The sequence below is a fragment of the Tenrec ecaudatus genome, chromosome 2 (assembly GCF_050624435.1).
Source record: "Tenrec ecaudatus isolate mTenEca1 chromosome 2, mTenEca1.hap1, whole genome shotgun sequence".
In the NCBI taxonomy this organism is placed as follows: Eukaryota; Metazoa; Chordata; class Mammalia; order Afrosoricida; family Tenrecidae; genus Tenrec; species Tenrec ecaudatus.
Window position 1 is genome coordinate 126,939,899 of NC_134531.1, and position 26,087 is coordinate 126,965,985.

Genomic DNA, 26,087 nt, shown 5'->3' on the forward strand with positions numbered 1-26,087 from the left:
TGCTGTGAGGCACCTGCCATAATTCAGCAAGGAGGAGGAATTGGAGGAATGCGTAGTGGGTAATGGGGCTTATGGCTTCTTTATCTATGGTTCTTGGGAGCACATGGTGGCTTTTGGCAGAGTCCCAGGAGGACGGGGACTAGAAAACCCCTTGTTGTGTCATTAGAAGAGGGACAGTTGTCTGCAGCGACGCCTGGATCCATTTCTCTTCCAAGGTTTGAGGAGAGGAATGCATGGGATGGCTCAGTTGGTCCCCAGCCTTGTGCTTAGCCAGCCCTGGTGATGGGGTCGCTGTCTGCGCTGAGCCGCTCGGCACCGTTCATCTCTGCACAGATGCATAGCACACCCCACCAGCCAGGACACAGCAGAGGCACTAGAGGCCAGCGGCAGGCTCTGCTTGTTTTGACCGCTTGTACAGCTACCACCCCAGACGTGCGTGTTTGGTGAGAGGAATAGACTGGAGAGAAAGACCCACAGTCTCTAGATTGCCTCTCTTTTCTTTTTTTTTTTTTTTTTTACGTTAAAGAGAGGCGATATTGTTGAGGTAGTGAAATTGGTTTTCTCCTCATCAGACAGCTTGGCCCACATGTATTCGCTGCCTTTTCTGGGGACGCGAACATCCCCACCTACACAGACATTCATGAGCTCCCTGTCGCCCCAGCATTGTTAACCATAAACATGGCTGGGCGGTGATGCTCTAGCTTTTGCCCAAAACGAACAAATAAACAACAACAAAAATTGGCCAGCAAAACCCACCCTCCCAGCACCACTGCAGACTAGTATCCGGCTTCCTCTAGTTTCCAAATTCAGAGCTGACCGCTCTTTGGCTGCTGTGCCGAGGCGAGTGGAGGCTGTTTATAAATGAGCAGCAGGTGAAATTCTATTTGTCATCAATTTCTCTTTGGGGTTACGGAGCAGAAAACTGCAGACAAGCTGCTGCTTTGATGGCTCACTCCTAAAAATCTCTTTTTGTTCTTTATCTATGTGAACTGACAGTGATCCGAGCTGCAGCAGGACAGGGCTCTCTGGAGAAATCACCTTCCCCCTGCCTATTGACAGATCCCTCTGTGCGCATCGCATGGGCTTTGTCCCATCGCAAGCATCCAGGCCTTGGAAGGAGCCACCAATTAAACCTCTTGAGCTAGTCAAATCTGAAGCCACTTTGGAGTGTCTGTTCTGATTAGGCAGGATGAGAGGAAGCCCGTCACCCTGCAGGCCCCGCTCCCCGGTCTCAATTTTCTCTCTTGCCTCCACCAGGTGCGAGAGGTGTGAGCGGAGCTTCACGCAGGCCACCCAGCTGAGCCGACACCAGCGGATGCCCAATGAGTGCAAGCCAATAACCGAGAGCCCAGAATCAATCGAAGTGGATTAACTGATTGACTGGTTGGAATTAAACTGCAAGGAAAGTCATGATTAAATGTCACGGACACTTAAGCAAAACCAAAGATTTCCTCTGAGCAACTTTCAATCAGTCCCAGAAAACCAAAAGCAGTAATAAAATAAGTAAGATGTTAAGAGATATTGATCCTGGCGTTGGGAGTCAGACCAGGAAATAGATTATTTATTTATGACTAGGGATGAGAGGACAACTAACCTGGGACGGCTACCATTTCCAGACCCACCATATCTTTGCTTTGTTTCTAAAAAGCTTTTTAAAAAACTGTTATTTAATACCAGAGAGAGGAACCGCGTGGGCTCCTCCGTCTACGGTCGTGACTGAGAACGCACAGGGACTGGTTTCTCGCTGCGCCTCGGGTTGGTTCTGTAGTAGCATGATCCGGGGGCCCGTTGTACAGCCTCTCTGCCTGCTGTTTCAGTTTGGCCCGGCCCGGGGCCCGCAGGGGACGGACGTGTGGAAGCAGGCGCGAGGCCCTCGCTGAGTCAGTGCCACCTTGGGCCGAGGGCAGTCCATTCTCCCGTTCTCCAGCTCGCGTGTCCTCCACTCTTCCCTCCGTCCGGCGGCCTGCCTAGAGGCGGGGCCCTGGCGAAAAGGAAGAGGATACTGGCTTCCTTTCCAAAATCCGATGGAGAAATAAAAAGCGGGGGCTGACTTTGTCCTGTCAGGATTTTGAAAACATTTAAAACATATGGAGCTTCATGACACACTATATGGTTCTGAAGCCGCTAGTTGAGAAAACTTTGTTTTCCATAACATTTTAGCTAATTGAGAAAAACAGGAACAAGCAAATAAAGTTGTTGGTGTGAAGCTGAGAATAAGGAATTAGGTTTCAAGTACGTTTCTTTGTTTCCCCTTGTTTTGAAAGGAGTTGACTATTTGCGTGCCCAGTCCAGCTGTCCAGGGTCTGTGGGCAGCTTCCTCATCCCTCCTGTGCTGGGCAGCCCAGGCAGGCCGTCTCCGTCTCCTGAGGGTGGGAGGGGCGCCTCCGTGGACAACAGGCCTGACCGGGCACACTGAGGGAAGGAACCGCAGACAGGGTTGTGTTAGAACAGACTACCCAAGAATTGCCTTGTGAACTCCTCCAGCCCTTGATAATATTAACCCCCTGAAGATTAGGACATTGAAAGAAAAAGAATTGTGTATACAATCTCATGATGCTTTGAGTGCAAGACAAGTGAATTCCACTTCCGCTTGCTCACTGGTGGTCTGACAGTGGGGCTCAGCACAGTTGGCTCACGTCCCATGGAATGAACTTCCGTCCCCAGAGAATGCCCGTTGGAACTCTCGGTCCATTAGCTCCCAACAGGGTCTCAGAGACTGAGTCCCCCTATGTGCCCAGTTCACACAAAGCCAGCTCGGGCCCTCTAAAGTGCATAAAGCAGCAGTTCCTGTTTGTAGAGTCTTGGCCATCAGATAGGAGGACACAGTCTCTTAAGGAATTCCCAGGCTTTTGGCTCTTTCGATAGAATTAGGTGGAAGGTCGAGACCATAGCTCCAGGCACGACTGAAAGGCAAGGATACGGGGTGGTTGCAATTTAATTTATAATCATCATGTATGTGGCTTCCAGGAAATCTTCCTTCCTTTCTATTTTAGCCCCCCAGCCTTTCACCCCCAACTGCCAATCCCTTTAAAACAGAATGAAACACGACCTCGATAAGGGTGGGCGCCCTGGTATGGCCGAGGCGAAGCACTTGGGTGCTAACTGAAAGGTGGACAGGTCAAATCTGTCAGCTGCTCCAGAGAAGGACACGCGTGGTGAATCTGTCCCTGTACAGGTTATAGCCTGGACAACCCCAGCGCTCGCCTAGTCTGTATTCGCTGTGAGTTGCCGTTGACTTTATGGCAATGAGTTCAATTTGGGAGGGCTTTTAATAATGGTGCTTGTAGTTGGGAATACTTACATATGAATATGTGTGAATCATCTGTAGGGTTGTGGGTCACCAAAGAGGCATGCTACCTCATTTTGACCTGTTTCACAATCTTAAGTCATTCACCTAGAATTTCTTCCCAGTTCTTACTGGCTCAGGATTATGGAAGTAAGCAAGCAATTTATGTATGCACTTATGTAACTGCTGCTGGTTGAAAATATTCTGTCTAGCAGAGAGCGATGGTCCAGTCGTACAGTGACTGCTGTAAGTGATGGAGAGGTTTAACCACAATCTATGTCCCTGGGGAGGGTGGAAAGACTAGATAGTCACATTAACCCTAAGCTGCAGGAAAATGACAGCTACACTACGCAGATGAGCCAGCTGAAGCCTCTGATTGCCTTTCTTGAGGACGAGAATAAGGTACTCATCTGCATGTTTCAAATATTTTTTCCAGTGAGAAAAATCAGTCCAGCCATTTGCCTCATTTTACAATTGAGCACATTTCGCCCCACTCCGTCCTCTGGGACTCCACGTGAGACAATGAGAGCCCTTCATGAGAAGCCTTTACCCCCGCTTGTGATCTGGCAAGGGAATCATGTTCGTAACACCAACCTCTGCCACTCAGGTGGCTGTGCTAGCTGATCCCAAACACCCACTGAATGGCGCCGTTAGAACTACATCAAAAGTTTCTTCCCACATTTTGCTCCTATAAGTCTTATTTTTCTCTACTACTATCAAGAGATTTTGAGCATATATTTTCCACCAAATTGGTAAAACAATTTTTTTCTAGTTAACAAATGAAAAATTGGATTTGTTTGTTTGTTTTTTAGACATTTGGGCATGTTCATAAACCTCACATACTGAGCCAATGCCAGATTCAAGCCATCCAGCCCTGGTCATATAGCCATGTTACAGGCCGGAAAAAAAAGAAAAGAAAAGTTATCATTCAGACAACCAATTTGTGGGACCCCACGTGTGTCATAGTAGAACTGTTCTATGTAGGTTTTTCAGTCGTAGTAATATTTTCAAAATAGATCACTGCCTTTGGTAGTCTTGAACCACCAACTTTTGGGATCATCTGGGTCCTCACTGTTTTTAATGGAAGGATGTGCTTGGGAAAGGACTCTTTTCAAGACATCCCCAACATTACTTTCACTGTTTTACTTAAAAATGGACAGAGAACCTCTTGGGTCACAGAAAATGGGTGACGAAAACCACAAGTAATAAAGATTTGTTCATTTTTCTTATTAGCAGCTTCCTAATTAGTAACCTTGTAAAGAGGATAAAGCTCTGTACCCTTCCGGAAAGAGACTATCTTAGACAGGAGAGATAGGCTATCAGGGTCTGAGCTGTGGTTGCCTCTTGACGCAATTCCTCGCTGGTCTCTTCTCTCACGCATTGCCTGCATATATATACCCGCCTCAGAAGACCCACTCGTCCTACCGCATGCTCATAGATCTAAGAGTGCAAACCAAATGTGACTCCAGACACATCAAGGACAATGAGGGGGTGTGTTTTTTCTAGAAACATCTCAGTGACCTGAAGTAAACTTGCATATTTCCCCCAAGGGATGGGTGCTTTAAGAGAAACTTTTTGTTTTGTTTTTTGTACTCTGCCTTTAAAATTTATCTCCTTGGACAAAGGTGTGTGTTTATTGTGAGGGTGCTGAAATTGTAAAACTTCATCTTGCATATATTATCTAATTGGATTCGTTGAGGAGATGCTTACTGGGCACCCACTCAAGCGCTACCCTGTAGTGGAAACTGTGCAGAATTAACCAAACTGACAGTCAGCCAGGTGATGCTCACTCATAGCGGCATGCTAAAACAGGGTGGAACTAGCTGTCCCCGTGAGTGGTGGAGTCTGTAACTCGACCGGAGTAGAAAGTATCACTTTCTCCCAAAGAGCTAGCTGGTAGTTCGGAACTGCTGACCTTGCAGTCGAAGGTTATAACACCACGTCTGACCTCTCGGCTTATGATTATTGGCTTGTGTTAGACAAACTTCATACTACTCATAGTGAAAAAGCTTTTCAAATATTTACCAAATCAACAGATTTTTTCCATCACTTGGTTGATTACTTCATTTGTTTGTTCAATAAATATTTATTACACTCTTTATTTTCTATAAGGTCCCATCTTGGGGGTTTTCCATAGTCAGCATTCTTCAGACAACTGGTAGAGAAGGAATCACAGTCTCCTTCTAAGTCACTTGCTAATCTAATCATAGCAAGGCTATCTCAGTCCTTAAGGCGCCATCTCGGAGATTGCTGCAACTGGGAGATTCAGAGTCATCGCTAGGTACTGAAAATTAGTGTCTTCCATAGCAAATAAAGACGCACCCCTCGATTGCTTTAGGTTGACCCACCAGACTTAGCGACTCTTAGTAGCAGTGTCAAGAGACCAGGATTAGAACCAGAGTATCAAGGAGACAAATGAAGGTGGAGCTGGATTTTCTGAGAGATGGGCCTTGGCAGACCCTGTGTGGGCTGGGGCTGCTTCCTCAGAGCCGAGCTTTCCCCTCGCAGCTCCTTTCTCCGGGCGTGGCCGCGAGGGTGGGACCACAAAGTGGTTTTCTTGAGAACATGCATAACTGCATTGGGGGGCTGCAGAGCACGTGGCCAGAGTGGGCATTCATCGTGGTTCAGAAGTGGAATAGTTTGATATTTTCATTGTCTTAGTCTCACTGCCAAACTCTTAATATACTACATCCAGAAATCCTTCCTCTTTACCCACGCCATTTGCTAAGGTCCAAAGTTTCCGGCAGGTCGTAGCAAACTGAGTTGTTAGTCAATGGTTTCTTGGCATTGTTCATGTAAAAGGACATTTCTTTTGTATATTAGAATAGCATCAGCGCAGTTGACACTCGGTGGCTAGCCTACGGTTTATAGTTTGAACGCACGCAGTTGGCACCATGTGAGGCCGTCTGGCCATGTTTCCTGATGCCTCTGGAGAAATTACACAGAGCAGTCTACTGTATCGAACACAGGATCGCTGTGTCTCAGAACTGAGCACAACTAATAACAATAATTTTCAATGACTCTCTGTTGAGTTGTTTCAAATGAGGACCAGAACAGCTCACAATGTGGGGCATGTCCGCAATAGGGAGGGGGCACCGAGTCACTCTGAGCATGCCCAGCAGGCCTGCATTTAGGAGCAAATCAGTTCTTCTTGTTTTATGTCCACACATATGTACAGACACCAGGCCAGGGCTAAGAAAATAAACACATTTTCAAAAATGTTTCTGTTTTCCTGTCTTAGTACGAACTTAACTTTATTTCTCATTGTGGTTGCGGTTCTTAAATGCATCCAGTTGCTTGTGACCCATAGTACCCGCATGCGCAATACACAAACCGCGCTCCAGTTCTGCACCTTGCGCACGGTCTCCCGTATGTTTGAGCCAGTGGTTGCGGAGGTGGTGCCAGTCCATCTCCATGTGGGCTTTCCCTGCTGATGCTCCTCATTGCCAAGTCTAATGGTTCTTCTCCAGGGCCTAGTTCCTTCTGGTAACGTTTGAGATGAAGTCTCACGATCCTTCCTTCTAAGGCAGGATCCTAATGCCATGACCATGACCTTTTAATAGAGTTCCTCATGTTGTGGTGACCCCCAACCATAAAATTATTTTATTGCTACTTCATAACTGTGATTTTGCTACCGTAATCAATCAGGCGACCCCCATGAAAGGGTCATTTGACCCCCCAAAGGGGTCATGGCCCACAGGTTGAGAATCGCTGTTCTAAGACTACTTCTGTAGTTTGTACTTCTTCCAACACAGATTTTTTTTAACTTCTGGCAGTCTATAGTCAATAATCTTTGCCAACACTGCAATTCAAAAGCATCAGTTCTTCCTTGTTCATTGTCCAGTTTTCACATGCATCTGACACACTTGAAAACACGGTGGCTTAGGTCAAGTTCACTTTAGTCTTCAAGATGGCATCTTAGCTTTTTAACAACTCAAACAGGTTCTCTGCAGAAAGTTTGCCAGATATGCCCAAATATCATTTCATTTCATGACCGATGCTGCCATGGGCATTGATCGTGGAGCCATGTAAAATGAAACTCGTGGAAATTTCAATACTTTCTTTCCAGTTTTTATTTTCCAATTCCTGACAACCAGATCCTGAGTGATAATTAACAGTTATCTCCTTGAAGTGAAAATAGGAGTTTCCAGAAAGGTTATTCATTTGCCAGGATCCTTTCAAGTAAAGAGCTTTCGAGGAATTTTATCAAGTGATTAGATATTTGGGCACTTACTCACTTAAGAGTTTGAGGTTTTCCCGCCACTAACCCTGATCTGAACTAGCACAGAATTTACAACACAACACGGTAGGAAGAGCTGCCCACCCCAGCCCTCCTTGAGTTTAAATTCTACAGACCCAGAGATCAAACTGCCAGGTATCCCCTGAACTGAAACGGCCAGACAGAAGAGAACATTGCATGATAGGACATTGCCTTTCTTTAAATGTCTTGTGTGTACTCCATAGTTGTGTCTAATGTAGACAATATCTCTTTACATCCTTTTAAGTTGATAGATGTAAGATGCTTCATCACACAAGTAAGTCAAATACAGAGGCACGTCAGTAAGCAGGCCAGAGATCAGACACTACTGAATTGTTGCCTTCCTTATTGTTGGAAGTGGCACCGTTGCATTTGGAATTAGTGAAGGATTACTGAGAACATTTTAGTGGAAAACTGAGGAAGCATCCAGCTGCGCTTATTCCCTTGGAGACTGCTGGGGAGATAACAATGATAGAACCTTACTCTGTGCAATTCCTGTCGGATACGATTCTGTTTAATGCAGATTATCTAATATAATCTCCAATAACTATAGCAGAGATGCTATCATCCTCCCTTCCTATGTATGCCTACCAATCGTATTGGTAGCTTCTCGTAGCAGCTTATTTCGTTTTTGCTTCCTCTACACCAGTGGTTCTCAACCTTCCGAATGCTGCGACCCTTTAATACAGTTCCTCGTGGTGTGGTGACCCACCTACCATAACATTATTATCATTGCTACTTCATCACTGTCATTTTGCTACTGTTATGAACCTGGAGACCCCTGAGAAAGGGTCATCTGACCCCCACAGGAGTCGTGACCCACAGGTTGAGAACCGCTGCTCTAAACCCACAGAACAGTGGTTTTTTAAAGAAAGGAATCAAAATACCTGTGAATAGAAAGTTTTATTTTTAGAACCAAGAGCTCTTTCTAATTAGCAAACAAATATAATTTATTAAATGTTTGCTGAAATAATGTTAAATATACACATCATTAGCATTATGATCTTGTAATCTCCGAAGGCCACTCTGCTGGCAGGCGTCCTTTTGGTTGTTCTAAAATGCCACATTAACAGGGGAAAGAAAGCTCTGAATTGTTCCCTACACATGAGGACAAATGGCAGCAGGGATGAAGGCGGGTTTGTTGGACGGTGGCCAAAAGAAAAGAGCCAGTCTTGGAACAATTGACCAGTGCAAGTGGGGCGAGGTGAAATCTGGCTTCTTTGTTCCGAGTGAATGCTAAGTGGGTTACTTTGGGCACCCATGGAGTAATTATGCAGTCGTGTCCTTTAAGAACGTGGGCTTGTGTAGTTTGCCTGCGGGTTGAAAGCGGAGGGATAAAAAGACTGGAGTCATTGCAGGTTTGGTTTGTCCCGGGCACAGATAATGCAGCTACATGCATGAAGTATACTACACACTTCTCAGGCGTGACCTACATGAGACAGGGGTGCTTGTTCTAAAAGAAACCCAGTAAAAGCCTGAACTCATTGTTCTGCAAGGCCATTAGTTACATGATGCTGAAACCATAGCACGTGCTACTCTTCAACAGATTCTGGTCCTAAGACACTGACAGGTACATTTGCTTGTCAAACAGATGCCTCTGTTTCCCCGACAAACATGGCCGCCCCCTGGCAGGCGTTCCTGTTCCAGCCCTGCAGCACGCCTCCTCTCAGCTTTTGCATACGCTTGTCAACTGGAAACCATCTTGACACGCGGTTGCCGAGTCGATTCCGATTCATAATCACCCACTCCTGGGCCATCCTCACAGTCATGGCTACGTTGGAGCCACTTTTACTGCCACGATGACCCTCCAGCTAATTGAGGGTCTCCCTTTTTTCCCATGAACCTTCTACTCCACCAAGCATGATGTCCTTCGCGAGGGACCTGTCCCTCATTATAATGCATCCAAAGTACCTGAGAAGAAGTCTCGCCGTATTTGCTTTTAAGGAGCAGGCAGACTGAACTTCTTCCAGGACAGATGTATTTGTTCTGGAAGTCCATGGGCTAATCGATACTCTGCCAACACTGACGTTCAAAGGCATCCTTTCTTTTGGGGACTTGTTCATTGTTCAGTTTTCACAAGTATATGAGCCCATAGAAAATACCATGACGTGGGTCAGGTCGTCCTCAGGGTGACGTCTTTGCGTTCTAACACAACCAAGAGGCCTTTCCCCACAGATTTTCCCAATCAGCATATGATTTCTTGACTGTGACTTCCATGAGTGCTGATTTTGGATCCAAGTAAAATGAAATCCTTGAGCACTCCAATCCTTTCTGCATTTAGCACGATGTTGCCTATTGGTCTGGTTGGGCGGAGTTTTATTTTCCTTTTGTGTGAGTGTAATCCAGATCGAAAGCTGTACTCTTTGATCTTCACCAGTAAATGTTTCAAGTCCTCTTCACTACCAGCAAGCAGACTAGCGTCATTTACACAGCACAGGCTGGCCATGAGTCTCGATTTTGCAGTTTTCCTATCTTCCAGCTTCTCAGACTGCTCAGCACACAGATTAAATAAGCACCATGAAATGATTCGACGCTGGTGCACACCTTTCCTGATGGTAAACTGCTCCGTGTTCCTTTGTCCTGTGTGAACACCGACTGCCTCTCAGTTTATGGATAGGTTCCTCATTAGCACAATGTAGTGTTCCGAAATCCCCATGCTTTGCAATGCTATCCATAATTTGTTATGATCCACACAGTTAAAAGCCTTCATGTAGTCAAAACAAGGCAAAACCCACAGGTAAGCATCTTTTCTTGGAGTCTCTGCTTTCAGCCAAGATTCATCTGACATCACCACCGGTATCCTTCATTCTCCATCCTCTTCGGAAGCCGGCTTACGTTTCTGGCAGGTCACTGTCCATGTCCTGCTGCGACCATTTAAAACCTGTCCTCACTACACTTCTACTTGAATGAAACATTAATAATATGGTTTGGTCATTTCTGCATTCCCTTTGATCACCTTTCTTTAGCGCAGGCACAAATATGGACCTCTTCCTGTTGGCTGGCCAGCTCTTCCGGATTTCTTGACATGGATGCATCTGCACGTCCAACGTGGCATGTATTTGTTGAAGCGTCACAATAGGTCTCCGGTCACTCCTGGACTCTTGTTCTTCACCAGTGCTGCTCTCGGTGCGGGTTGGACTTTCCGTTCCTTTCCATTGGTTCTTGCTTGTGTGCTGCTTTCTAAGAGGGTTGAACATCAACCCATCCAGTTTTGGCACAGGGGCTCTGTACAGTCCATCTTCCTTTGATGTATTTTTGTGTTGTGAAATATTGCCCACAAAATCCTTCCATCGTGCGACGGAAAGGTTAGCATCTTTTCATACGTTCCTTCACCTTGGGAGACGCTCAGTGTGCTCTTCTCGGTGTTCTGAGTCTTGACCTTTGCACTTTTATAATCCTTCAGTTCGTTTCTCCAGCAGCCCTTGATTTGGCTCTTTTACTTCATCTTTTCTTCCAGTTGCTTTAGCTCTTTAAAGTTCAACAGCAGGTTTCAAAGTCTCTTGTGACGTCTGTTTTGGTCTTTTCTTTCTCTTTAAATTCAGGTAGCATATGCGTATGACCTTAAGCAGAACAGGCTCTCTTGACCCTGTTTTAATTTTCTTCAGCTTCCTTTTGAATTTTGTAAATAAACAATCAATCTGTTTTTCCATTTTGTCCCTAGCTTAGTTTGGGCTGGTGATAGTGGGTTACTCCATTGTCTCTTTCCGCAGATGTAATCAATTTGATTCTATGTATCCCGTTCAGCCAGGTCTGTGGATACAGTCACCATTCATGCTCTCTAAAAACTGTATTTGCAATGAACATATCACTGGACTTGAAAAAAGTCTATCATGGGCTCCCCCACCCCATATTTTTTATTACCAAGGATATATTTTCCAACTGCTAATCCTTTTTAATTACAACTTTTGTACTCTCATCATCAGTAATTATCAATGCATCTTGATTGCATGTTTAATATATTTCAGATTGCAGAAGCTGGTGAAAAAAACGTTCAATTTCTTCATCTTTGGTGTAATGTCTGGTGCATAAATTTGAAAAATAGCGATATTAATTGGTTTTCCTTACAGATGAATGGATATTGTCCTATCACTACCGGTGTTGTATTTCAGGATAAATCTTGAAATGCTCATTTGGATGACAAATATGATGCTGTTCCACTTCAATTTTTCATTTCTAGCATAGTGGACCATAGGCTTGTCTGATTCAAAATTGTCAGTCAGCAACAGATCATTTCAGCTCTTTAATGCCCAGGATATTGATTCTCAAGCATTACATTGCATTCCCGACAATGTCCTTGATCCATGTGTCATGCATTCCCTGTCTGGTTTCAATGGCTGTTTGCAACCACCCTTCTCGTTCAGAGTCATGCCGTCACAGCAGATGCGGTCCCAGGGGCTTTCCTGCAGCCACAGCGTGAAGGTTGGCTCCACGAGGAGGAGGCAGTTCTCCCCAGAGTGGCTCTGAGTGCCTTTCAGCCCGAGATGCACATCTTCAGGCCCTCTATGAGGCGGCATGCCACGGCTGCCCAGAATATCCAGGTAGTCTCTGGCCAATTGTTTTCTGAAGCAGATCGTGAAGTTTGTCTTCCTCGCCCCTCCCAGACTGGAAGGTCCAATGGAACTGGTGTTCCACTCGTGAGCCTGCTGGTGTTTGAAACACTGGTGATGCCGTTTCCAGCCTCACAGCAACATACAGGCACCGCAGGACAATAAACTGACTGATGTGTGGTGAAACACAGATGGATAGAAATACAGATGCAGTTTCAATATTTACTTAAGATATTCTTTTGATTTCTCTTTTACTTTTTCTCAATATAGATGATGTAAGCATGACACGGGCGTCAACAAATTGGAATAGATGTCTGCAGCACAACACTGTCCAGTGTGTTTTAAAAATCTTGTGACAATAGATGATCGCCATCAAAAAGAGCAGTCATTTTAGACCAAATGTGCATCCAGCCACCGTTCTGCTGGACCCATAATCGAGCATTGTGTGATGCTAAACGTCAATAAACAAGCCGCTGTAGACTGACTTTCCCTGAGCTCTCTAGTAGATAGTACTCAAGTTGTCTCAACGTGGAGAGAATGCACTGGCAGGAACAGAGGCAGAGTGATCTTGGGAAGTTCTTAGTAGTTTATAAAAGAAGCTTCCCCTCATACGAACGCTAAAGTCAAAGTACACGATACAGATATTAAGGAAAAATTGTTCATTAAGCAACAAAATTATTTGGAAACCTACTGTATACAAGTTACTTTATTTTGAGACAGTAAACGGGAGATCCCAGCCTTGCTGTTTGTTGTTAGCTGCCCCAAATCGACCCTGTGCATGACAGCATGAACCATACACCGTCCTGCGCCATCCTGACCGTGTCCTGTGCTCATTGTGACAGCCGCTGTCGATCCATCTTGTCAAGGAGGGCCTTCCTCTTTACCAAACATGATGCTCTTCTCCTGACCATCTGTCCAAAGTATGTAAGATGAAGTCGTTGCATCTTTGCCTCTAAGGAGCCCTCTGGCCCTTACTTCTTCCAAGACAGATCGGCTTGTTCTCACAGCCCATGGTACTCTTGATGTTCTTCTCGGACACCACCATTCCAATGCACCAATTGCTTTGGCCTTCCCTATGCATACGAGGCCGTGAGGAATGTCGTGGCTTGGGTCAGGCACACCTTAGTCCTCAAAGTAACATCCTTGCTTTCCAATATTCTAAAGAGCTCTTGTGCAGCAGATTTACATAATACAATGTGTCTTTTGATCTCTCTCCCTTTAATCATTTTACTGGAGGCTTTTACAGCTCTTATCACAATCCATCTATCCATCCATCCATGTGTCGAGCACATTTGTACATATGTTGCCATCCTCATTTGTGTTTTGATCTCTTGACTGCTGCTTCCAGGAACATTGATTATGGGTCCAAGACAAAACCCTTGACAACGTCAACCTTCTCCGCATTGATCATGACATTGCCTATTGCTCCCAGTGGGAGGAGTCTGACCTTGCTCACATTGTGCTGTCACTGGCACTGAATGCTGCGCTCTGGTCGGCATCAGTATGCGCTTCAAGTCCTTCTCACTGTCAACAAGCAAGGTCGTGTCATCTGCAGCCACAGGGACTTAATAAGCCTCCCCCCAAACCTGATGCTGCGCTCGTCTTCATATAATCCAGCTTCTCTGATGGTTTGCTCAGGTTTCTAGTCCTGTGCCAAGTGCTTACTGCCACTGAGTCAATGCTGACTCGTAGTGACCCTGGAGGGCAGGTTAGAACTGCCCCTGTGAGTTCCTGATTCGGTAATTCTGTACAGAAGTAGAAAGTCCCATCTTTGTCCCAAGGAGTGACTGGTGACTTGGAACTGCTGACCATGACGATCACATCCCAACTCATAATCCCTACTCCACCATGGCTCCTTAGTGTGCTGATTGAAGTGTTCATTGGGTACATTTGCTTATTATGCTTAGTTAAAATTTACTATAGATGTTAGCTACTGGAATAGAAGTAAAGCTCCAATTTCTCACAAAATAAAATAATTAGAGTTAGTATTCGATTTTAATTTTTCTTTGCGAGGTTTGAGAGGTTTAAAGAAATCGGTTTAAAAGCATGGCAAGGAAGCTCTCTGGGTGGTGAGCAGCATGTGGGCAGTTTGCTGCGAAGGCCACTGATCCAGCAGAAATAACAATGATCCTGCAATTAGGAGGGTAAACAATTTGCCCACATTTTAAACTGTATTAAACTCACATCTTTAGAAAACATTGCCAAGGATTAGTGAGATCATGCACGCAGCTGATAGAATCCACCAGGATGCCCTTGTGTCTAAATGAAAAGCAGGATATGCATCTAAGGATAACTGACAATGAAATGTAAATATCTTTGATGAAGAAAACGTTTCTCTAATGACTTGATCTACGTGGTCCTGACTTTCCAGGCCCCCCTGGTTGTTGCCAGCACAAAGGGCCCCAGTCTAGCATGCAATTTGGGTGGTAGGCAGCCAGGCTCGCTTCTTCTTGTCTGTTAACAGTTGGGGGCAAGCCGGCTGAATTCAGGGGAAGGCTTCCTCTCTGGGCCAACTCTGGAGGAAGGCCTTGATCTCATTTTCATTGTCCGCGTCTTCTTTTTAAAGTTCTTTTTACAAATTAGGTGAGAGTGTTCAGAGCAGATAACTCACACGCATGTTGTCCCAACTCCTCTCCTACAGTTCCTTCAATGGAACTTCACTTATTTCCCGTTTCCATTCCCATTTTTGACCTAATCTTCACCGACACTAAGCATTCTGGTTGGTGAAGATTAGGTCAAAAATTGAGCGAGAAAACTTCTAGAACTGGCTAGCAGAGAGGGTGTTAAAATTCAGCCCCTGTGGTTTACTCAAATGTTTTTTCTTCTTTTTCACCTTATCCTCCTGCTCCCTCTCCTCCCCTCCCCCTCCTTCTCTTTTTCTTTAATGATTTTGGGGTTGATTAGGGACGTTAACAGTCCCCAAGTCTGAAGGAACACACTTTAAAGGTTGGGTCCTTTGCGTAGCACCCTGGCCGCACTCTGCCCCAAGCATTGGCTGTCCTTTGACCAGCCCATGGTGCTTCCAGCCGTCTCTGCCCACGCTGGCCCGCAAACCACTGGGCAGAAGCAGAGCGCTCTTGCTCAGAGCACGTCCTGGGTCTGTGGCTCTTCCGAACCTAAGGGGGCATACGGCTCTATCGTCAGGAAACCCAAGTCAGCTGTTGGATGAGCTCTTTTTGAATTCAAAAATAAAATTCCGCTTGACTCAGAGGAAAAACATGTGGGGATCTGGGACACCAAGGGTGTACTGGGTCCTAGGAGGTGAGACTGGGGGAGACGAGGTCAGGCATGGGAGGTGCAGTGCTCCTGCTGCATCAAGGAGGACTGGGTGAGCACTGGGCCTTCCTTCTGTGTGAACTGGGGGGCACTGGAGGCTTTCGCAGAGGAAGGCTCTGGCTTGAGCCGAGGGGTCATTCTGGCGGCTTTGCTGGGACCAGACCGTGAGGAGGAGGCTAGTTCTGTGACTATTGCTACACTGGTCCTGATCAAAGTGGCCCGCGTGGTTGAACTTTGTATTTCCCCGCTATCTCACAATTCATTGAAAGTTTGCTAAACAACGAGGGCTGCGTGCTTACTCCGAATGTTAAACACACACACGCATGGAGAGAGAGGACGATGTAGAGCTTCATTCTTGTTCACAACAAGCACCCTGTTACACGGTGCAAACCGCGCCCTGTCAGGGGAATGTCGCAGGCTTTCAAGGTTGGTAAGCACACCTCCTCACAGCAACCCAGTTGTAAAATTGCATGGTGACAAACAGTTGGAAGATTGAGCAAGATTTACTTATGGATTGGGCACGGGACATGAGATTAAAAAGAGGAGTCAAAGTGTTTTAGCCGGACCGACTGGAAGAATGGAGGCTTTAGACTTGAGGATTTAGACTATGCGTTAGGAGAATTGCCAGGGCCCTTCTGGTAAAATAAACATGAACATGACTGGGCACCACAAGCAGGTATCTGATGAAGCTCTTGACGCTCCCCTCGGGAGCCAAGCAGAGCAGCCAGCCTCCCCTTGGAAAAAAGGAGTTGGATGGGGTCCTGCTGCTTTGATCTGTTACAGCATGTGGACTGGCTATTGTCCAGTAATGCGATGCTAATGTTTCCTGAGGAAAATATTTCATTAGAAGTGAAAGCATACTTTTGAAATGGTAATGTTCTACAACAATGGGACACCCAAGTCTAATTCTGGGCATTCTTTAAAGATAGGGTGCTCCGAGAATGTACGCAGAAACCTTCTCTTGTGTAACTTGTTTCTTGGGTCTGGCTGTGAAGGCCGAGGAGAAGGCAGGGCCAGTCAGGTGGGTTGATGGTTTTGAAGAGCTTTACTTAGATATCTAAGTCATCGACAACTAGTGTTTGTCATTCATTCATCTATTCAACAGGAATTTTGAAACGCCAACTACGTGATAAGATGTTTATATACACAATGAGCACAACACGGGGTGGTACAATCTGGGAGGGGGAAGGGCACTTAGCCGAATAAAATACAGAGGAGGCTGTACAGGGACCAGTGGAGACAGATTGAAGGCAGTCGTTAACGCTCCCTGGGGAGGAGTTCAGGCACGTCCAAGGATGGGATTCCTGAGTGGGAGCTGAAATGAACAGTGACAAATATTTTAATTCCTTCCTAAACAGTTACCATGAAGAATTGTTGATTTGGGTTCATTTTCAAGATCCATCATCTACATTGACAGCTATCTGCCTTGTATTTGAGTTGAATTCTCTCTCTCTCTCTCTCTCTCTCTCTCTCTCTCTCTCTCTCTCTCTCATTGGATCTTTGTTGTCATCTCCTGTGTGGATAGCAGTTCTGCACACAGGAATTAAAGGACTTGCCAAGGTCAATAGCAAACTTATGGTTCATGCCATGTAGTGAACCTGCAGATTAGTCTTACCTTTGGGGGGTAATGGACTCTTAGGAAAGGTAATGAAAAAGTGGAGCATTCTACAGAAAATTCCACACGCATGTTAAACGTTACATTGAATTTCAGGGGGTTCTTCCTACTTCATGTTGATGCCAGATTGTAAGACCTTATATTTGGAGTTGGCATAAATTTTAAAAATAACAAGGCACTTTTTAATTAACCAGGGGTTTTCGTATGAGCTCTAAGAAGGATGGTCTCTCTAACCTCTCGCCCATGCTACATTCATTGAAAGTCAGTCTGATCTGGCTCTGAGACGGGTAACTTGAGCAGTAGGTCTATGTCCACACCCAGTCAGTTTCTCTCTCTCTCTCTTTTTTTTTTACTGCACAAACTCTTCATTTCCAATTATCCATTATTGGCATTGGCAGCAGATATTTGATGATTCTGTCAGAGTTTTAGACATTCAGATTGGACACAAATCCAGAAACTAAGGTGATTTCTTTTTTTTCTTTTCTTACTGAAAATCCCTTTCAACACTCTGTCAGACTCTAACTTGAAGAAATATACTGTTTCAGAGTTGGAAGTTACCATTTCCATGTGAGAGTTAAAGGCAAGCGGTTTCATAGTCACTCTGGTTTCACGTGCCTGTGGGGGGTAAATTTTCCTGCCTGCTTTACTCTCAGTATACAATTTTAAAATGTACTCAATATGCACCATTGACTGTTTCCCCCAACAAATGATCAAGATTGTCAATTACCAGAAAAGCTCTTGGCAATTAGACATTTGCATTCCAGTTTCGTTTCACAATGAAGTTGTGGTTTAACTTGAAAATCTTAATATCTTGGCACCAACTGTGGAATTGTTGATGCCAGGTGCCAAACCTTCGGCAATTTGAGTTCATGACAGTTCATAAACAGGCCACCCGACCCTGCATTCCTAGGATGGGGGGCAACATTTTGAATAATTGAAATGTTTTTTTTTCCTTTAAGTCTCTTGATACCTTTTCCCTTTGACATGTAATCTTCTATTTTGCTTACTATTGGGATAAAAAACGTGGGCTTGCTTTGAACTTATTTGGTCCCTAGGAGGTGGTGGATGTGATGGGGAGCTAATTCTGAGGCTAAGATTCAGGAGGTTTTGTACATTTCTGTTTTTACGTTGTACCTCATTCATGGCTGTGAGAAAATACCAAAGGATAAGTGAATGGAGGACAAGAGACACTTGGGGCTGAGCCAGGTGGGGCCAGTAGCCCCTGCTGATGACCAGTCAACTTCTAGACATTCGGCAAGCCCAGTCAAATGGAATAGTGCTGCCAAACAATCCCCGGATGATCCACACTCCATGAGCAATTGTGGGCTGCCACGAAATGTGTGGGTCTTTGTTACAGTGAATAATTGTTTCAATAGGTAATCGATACAGCAATCAGCACCCAGCACAACGTGGAGAGTCAGGATGCTGGGATTCACCCGTGCTTTTTCATAGAGCAAAATGAAGTGCAGGTCAACAGCTGAAAGTTGATTGTGTTCACAAGTTTCATGGTTTCCTCCAACAATTGATATTTGAAAGCCCACTTTGGGCACCAACACTTCTTTTGTGAATAATGCTGGGTACAGCTCAACACTTCTTTTTGAACATGAATTCACTTTTAAAAGCTTTTCGTTGTGATTTGAGTGAAGTGGATTGAAGTGTAAGGGCAATCGGTACTCAATCTAACTCCTCTTTTTCACTTACAGCTCCCAGAGTAATGATCAATTTACGCCCAGCCCCCACCAACTGGTTCTCTATAATATTAGCGTTCTGAGTTAAATAGAGCGGAAAAGTCTTAGTGTACTTCTCCCTCATATAAACATAGGTTGGGCTTGGTTCCACTGCAGGGCGAGAGATGCAAGCACATTCTCCGTGTGCTTACCTGACACACATTTAGATCACAGGGACTATGTGTCAGGCATTGTCCTAAGCATTTCATAACACTTATTGAACCGCCTTAACAGCTGTTTTATATGAGAGGAGACTGAGGCAGAAGACATGTAAATTCCTTCCTTGCTCCCAGCAATACTGCTACCAAGCGACAGAGCTGGGATGCAGTTCAGTCACCCTGGCTCTGAAGTCCACGTTCTCTGCCACGACGCATGAGAATCATTGCTCTTCCACACTTTAGGCTACGCTTATTATGTGACAACCAGAGTGCCAAATGAACTCCCCAAACCAAAATCACTACGGTCGGGTCCATGCCAACTCATAGTGACCCTACAAGACAAGGGAGAACCGTCCCTGCCTTTCCAAGACTACAACTTTTTGCAGGAATAGAAAGCCCATCTTTCTCCTGAGGAGAAGCTGGTGGTTTTGAACTGCTGACCTTGCAGTCAGCCCCACAAAGGGTAGCCACTATGCAGCTGTGGGTTTCTAGACTGTCACTTGTAATCGGAGGATGAAGCCTCATCTTTCTTCCTCTGCTCTGAACTGCTGACCTTGCGACCAGCAGTCCAGTGTGCCTCCACTCACCCTGCCATTTGAAAAGGGAGATCGTGCTGCTTTCTCACCAAGCAGAGTGTCGATCGCTAATTACACTGTTGGATTTACAAACTTATTAACAATGATGTGATTTGTTTTGCTGTGGAGAGTGAGACTTTAATTGGTCTCTTCTATAACTTCGTAACACAATTTTCAAATTTCCCGCTGGAAAGCCTGATTTTGCACTTGTTCTAGAAATCTGTGGTTTATCAGGAAGGTTGCTGTACTGTTTTTAAAAATAAGAGGAATGTGTAAGTTGCCCATGATCATACAGGACAAAGTTTCATAACAGGTACTGTAGTAGGGATGAGGATAAATGTGTAGATAGGTCTATAGTATCTAAGATTTGGATATTTATCAAATAATTGGATTGAATAGTCACAACCCATGTACATATGTAGCTTACATTTGTACTTGAGTTATGTTGAGCATTTACATTTATGTTCTGAGCTCCATATTTACATTGCTCTGTTTATCATACCTTTATGTTTCACTCTACCAATTTTGAGGTCCTTTCATGTGTGTGTGAATCGGAATGATGATAGTACATCATTGACAAAATGGGCCGAAGTTTATGGACTCAAGCTTTGGGCCAAATCAAGTTCAACCACTAAAGACATGCGTCTGTAAGCTAGTTACCAAATCTTTGTGTGACTCAGTTCCTCCTATGTAAATTGGAGTTAGCAATAGTAATGCCAACCTCATGAAGTCATTCTGAAGATTGAATGTGTTCACTTTGAATAGTACCTGGCATATAATAAATGCTTTGTAAATATTTGATTATATAAAAAAGAAAGCTATAAATTTTGCTACTGTAAATAATGATACGCAAATGTAACGGAGAACTGTGCCCCGCTAGCTGAAAACAATCCATGAAAACTGATCACATGTACTCCTAAGATTGCATGAGTCACTTTTTTTTTTAACATTTTATTAGGGGCTCATACAACTCTTATCACAATCCATACATATACATACATCAATTGTATAAAGCACATCCGTACATTCTTTGCCCTAATCATTTTCAAAGCATTTGTGCGTGGGTCACTTTTAAAGAGTAAAAACACTTATCAAGGGAGAGATGGGATTTTTATAAAAACCATAACTAAACTGGTATGGCAAATTTGCCACGTGTGTAAACCAATTTTCCTTCTCACCTTTTCTTCAGCAACCACCAACCCACCAGCAGCCTAGGTTCCTTCCGTAATCAATTGCCTCAAAACATAGTGCCTGAAATCAGCCTTCTTGTTGTGTTCATAATTTTGTGGATAAGAAATTTGGAACAGCTGACAGTTCTTGCTTGGAATCTCTCATGTGATTGCTGCCAGTCACTGGATGCGGTTGGTTCTTCTTAAGACTCCACTGGGCCAGGCATCCAGCTGGCTCTCTTGCTTGGCTGCCAACTGATGCTAGTTGTCTGTGGGGGCTCAGCTGCGGCTGTTGACCAGAGTGCCTAGACCGAGTCTCTCCAGCATGGCAGCCTTCGGCCAGTTCGACATCTCACATGGTGTCTGGCTTCCCCTAAAGTGAGCATCCAGGAGAACCAGGCAGAAGCCACATGGTCTTCATGATCTGGCTCTGGAAGTCACTAGCATCACACCTATCATGTTATGTTGGTTGCAGTCATTCAAGGGATTCAAGGGAGGGAGCATTGGTCTTCCTTCTCCACAGAAGAAATGTCGGCGAATTTTGGCACCATGGTTTTAAACTCCTAGAGATCACTTAGTAGAATTCCAGGAACTATGGCAGGAGCCCGAGTGGGGTGGGGGTTACACATTGGGCTGCTAACTATAAGATCAGAAGATCAAAACCAACAACTGCTCCACTGAAGAAAGATGAAGCTTTTTGCTCCTGTAAAGGTTTACTCTCTTGGAAACGCAAAGGGTCAGTTTTACCCTGCTTTATAGGACCAGAACATTGTAGGTTGATGCAACGATTTCTAAACATTGTCTTTCCTTGGATTTGGGAATGAATCACTGTTTCTTGGCTCTGCTGCTTCTCCAATTTGTGCATGCCAAATTGGAAAAAAAAATCCCTTTCCACTATGCTCTGTTTTTATCTCCCATCAGCCTCTCTTCACTCCTCAATAGCCCCTCCTCTGTGCAGAGCTTCCCTGACTGAGTGTTAGGGTCTCCTGGAGTCCCAGCTAGGAGGGCACCATCGCCCGTATAAAAAGGCAGAAAGGCAACCGCTGTAAGAAAAATTGTTCTCAGATGAATCCATATGGAAATAGGCCAAAGCCCACAGCTGGATGAGTTCTGTTTTCAAGTTTGGAAATAGTTTTGCTCTCTGAAAGTTGACTTTGACCATGAGACAAATATCTTTGATATCTCACAGTGCTACTGACTGGAGGTAACTTTGAGAAAGTCGTTTTGGTTCAAATCACAAAAGAAGGCCCTTGAATGAGTTCATAATTGGGATCTGGGACAGAGGTGTCTTTAGATTCACACAGTTAGATCAGAAGAAACAGAAGAAGATTTGGTCTATTTTTTAAAATTAACACAAAACCAAAAAACCACCCCCCTTCTACAGTTCTAAACTTTCCTCCTGCTTCCTGCTCTTGCCCCAGTTCTCAGCTTCCCCCCGCGCCCCCCACCCCGCCCCGCCCCTCTAAAGTCCCTTTTCTGGAAGGGGTTGTTTTGATCTGAGCCCTGAGCACTATCCTGGTGGGGCAGGTTGCCCTCCTACAGGCTGGGTCTCTGGGAACAGGACTCGCACAGCCACCAGACACGGTGAGGCCCTCGGCTTTCTGCCCTTCTCCTACTATTGCAGGGACATGCTGAAGAAGTTGCCCAGCTTATTTTGGTGGTACCCAGAGTTCTGCAACCTCCATTCTGCAGCATTGCCCTGCAGCCCTTTCCCTTTGGGACAAATGTAGACTATGCTCTACAGGCCTGATCACTGGATATAAACTTAGGGTTACTGGTTTTGTGGTCTCTGGCTAGTCACAAAGCCTCTTTGATGAAAAACAACGGAGTTAAGAAGAGGCGAACGGATTTTAGGACATCAACAGGCTCTTCAAAGCAACTTTTCAAAAAGTGCTAATAACTCAGACCAGATGGAGTCCATTTCGCTGGGGAAAAAAAAATACAAGTGTCTGAAAAAGCAGGAAGTGAAGCGTATGTAGAGCAGTGCCTTTGGTTCTTCCGAACTCTGGCCTCTTAGTGCTGCGTGTTCTGCCCCGAATGCCATCAGGCTGCGACTTGCCGCCTTTGCTGATGGGTTTGCTTGAATGCACACAACCTTTCTGCTTTTTCAAGAAACCTAACTTGATCCGTATGGAGAATAACTTCAGCCTGGGGATGAGTCCCTTCTACTTCTTTCATTACCAACATACTTTCAGTATACAGTAGTTATGGACTCACTGATTGATTGACGAGGCTGGACACTGGGCCCCCAGGATGTCCTAGCTGTCTTGACTCACCTCACAGTGTATTCATGGAAGAGTCATACTGCTGTTTCTAACTGGATGAGTTACAAAATTCTGGAAATGCTAGTGAACAGAGTGGGAGGGAGTATAGTGAACAAATGATCGTTTATGTGATATGTTTTGGAAAATGGGAAAACGGGGTGCCTTGGGTATATGTGAGATGAGCCCTGGTGGTGTAGTGGTTATACATTGGACTGCCATCCCCAAGGTCAGAAGTTCAAAACCACCAGTCACTCCGAGGGAGAAAGACAGGGCTTTCTACTGCTGTAAAGCGTTGCAGTTTTGGAAACTCACAGGGACAGTTCTAGCCTGTTGTTAGCATCACGATGAGTTGGTATTGACTTGGTGGCCATCAGTTTGGTTGTGGTTTTCTGGCATATATAAAAGTTATGGATTCTGGGATACTTCCATGACTAAGCAAAATTCAGTTAGGAACCAGGAGGATCAATAGGAGCTATTTTGATGGAGAGTTTGATGGAGATTTCGGGCAAGAGGATAGTTTGTTATGAAGTCTTTTCTGAGCTTCCAAATGTTTTTGACATTAAAAAGAGCCACAGAGAATTAAAATAATGTTTCCTTATATATACCACTCACAAGACTCGAAATTCCTTGAGGACAGGATGGCACGGTACCCTCCCTTGTACCTTTAGTGTGCAGCACAGTGTCTGTCTGGAATGTGGACGCAGTCACGTTTTCTTGGTCAGACAAAAGAACACTGAGCACGATTCTTTGGCTTCTGATAGCTTCTAACCCACATAGCCATTGAATGAAGCATTTTCCTCTGTGAAATCTTTGATTTTGCCGCCATAGAAACCCTATGAGAGAATCATTGTTACCCAGCTTAGAAATAAGAAAACCTATGTTCATAGATCATAGGAAAGCAGTTCATCCAAGGTCACATAGCTAGTGAGTGGAGAAGCAGAATTGGTTCTTGTAATGACTTCATGCTGCTAAATTTTGCATAAACCCATGTTATTAAAAATTAGAAGTAGGGAAGCACATTTTCATTGAAGTACTTGACATATGTTGTGATAATAACAGACAAAAACAAAATCTGAGTCAATGCTGACTCATAGGGACCCTACTTAGGGTTTCTGAGACTATAAGTCTTCATGGGAGTTGAGAGAGGCTGGTGGGCTTGAACTGTTGGCTTTGTGGTTTCTAGTCCAATGCTTACCTAACAGTGCCACCTAACTTTTAATCAGCAGGTAGTATACTGAGGTTCACTCACTGTGCAGACTCAATCAACCTATAGGACAGGTAGACCTGCCCCTGTGGGTTTCTGAGACTGTAAATCTTTATGGAGTAGGAAGTCTCATCTCTCTCCCAAGGAGTGGCAGCTTCTGTTGTTGAACTACTGACCTTGTTGTTAGCAACCCAAGTCATGACCCACTATGCCACCAGGATTCTAATCTCTTTGAATTTTCACAACAGCGCTTTACGGTTGTTGTTACTTAGATGCCATTGAGTCTTTTCCCACTCCTGGCAACCCCATGGACAGCAGAGCAAACCACTGCTCTGTCTTGCCCCGCCCCTTCCATTGTTCTTATGTTGGAGCCCATTGTTGCAACCATTGTGTTCCTTCATCTTCTTGAGGCCCTTGCTCTTTTTCACTACTTTACCAAGCATGATGTTTTTCTCCAAGGACTGGTCTCTCTTGACAATATGTCCAAAATACGTAAGACCAAATCTTGCCATCCTTGCCTCTAAGGAGCACTCTAGCCTTACTTTACCCAACATAGATCTTTTTGACCTTTGAGCAGTCCATGGTACTTTGAATATTCATCTCCAGCCCCACAATTCCAATGCATAGATTATTCTACAGTCTTCCTTATTCAACATCCAACTTTCACATGCATATGATGCAATGGACATTACCATGGCGTGGGGCAAGTGCACCTTAGTCCTCAAAGTAACATCCTTGCTTGTCAAGACTCTAAAGAGTTCCTGAGCAGCAGATTTACCCAACACAACTCGTGTTTGGATCTGTTGACAGCTGCAACCATGAGCATTGATTGTGGATCCAAGTAAGACAAAATCCTTGACAACTTCAACTTTTTCTCCATTTATCATATTGTTACCTATTCTTCCAGTTGTGAGGATTTTGATTTTCTTTATGTTGAGTCGTAATCTATAAAAGGCTGCCATCCTTGATCTTCGTCAACCGTACTCCGAGTCCTCCTCACTTTCAGCAAGCAAAGCTATGTCATCAGCATATCTCAGGTTGTTTATCAACCTTCCTCCAATCCTGATGCCACATTCTTCTTCATATAATCTTGTTTCTTGATTATTTGCTCAGCAAAGAGATTGAGTAGCATGGCAAGAAGATACAGCCCTGATACACACCTTTTCTGATTTTAAACCATGAAGTATTCCCCTGTTCTGTTTACACAGCTGCCTCCCCTTGATCAATGAAGATGTTCTGCAAAAGCACAATGTAGTGTTCTGGAATTCCCATTCTTCTCAAGGCTATCCTATCCATAGTTTGTTATAATTCGTATAGTGTAATGTCTTTGCATAGCCAGTGCAACACAAGTGAACATCTATCTAGTATACTATGCTCTCAGTCAAGATCCATCCAACAGCAGCAATGAGGCCCCTTGTTCCACATCCTTTTCTGACATCAGCCCAATCATCGGGCAGTGCCCTGTCAATATACTGCTACAAATGTTGTTGGATGATTATCAGCAAAATTTCATTTGCATGTGATTGCATGTAAATTTATCAATGAGGTCTTCTATAATTTGGTCATTCTGTTGGGTCACCTTTCTCTGGAATGGGTACAAATATGGATAGCTCCCAATCAGTTAGCAAGTAGCTGTCTTCCAAACTTCCTGGCATAGATGAGTGAGTGCTTCCAGAGATTCATCAGCTTGTTGAACAATAGCAATTGGTATGCCATCAATTCCTGGAGCCCTGTTTTTAGGCCAATGCTTTCAATCCAACTTGACCACCTTCTGTCCATACCGATAGGTTCTTGCTCATATGCTTCCTCCTGAAAGGGTAGCATGTGGACTAATTCTTTCTGGTAAAATACCTCTGTGTAGTCTTCTCATCTTCTTTGGATGCTTCCTGCATCATTCAATATTTTGCTCACAGAATCTTTCTTATATTGTAACTCAAGGCTTTCAGTTTGCTTGAGTTCTTCAGTTTAAACTATGTTGAGCGTGTTCTTCCTTTTTAGAGTTCTTTCG

The 26,087-nt window shown here is 44.5% G+C and overlaps 1 protein-coding gene across 2 annotated transcripts in view; it reads left to right on the plus strand.

The window, feature by feature from the left end:
* Positions 1–26,087, plus strand: part of PRDM6 (PR/SET domain 6) — a 142,329-nt gene that overhangs the window by 108,880 nt on the left and 7,362 nt on the right. The window contains exon 7 of one of the 2 annotated variants that reach the window (XM_075541444.1): positions 1,258–5,843. The exons of the other annotated variant lie outside the window; for it this stretch is intronic. Coding sequence (XP_075397559.1) covers positions 1,258–1,372 — 115 coding nt within the window. The 3' untranslated portion in view covers positions 1,373–5,843. Of the gene's footprint in view, positions 1–1,257; positions 5,844–26,087 lie in introns of those variants that run through there. 2 annotated transcript variants of the gene reach the window in all.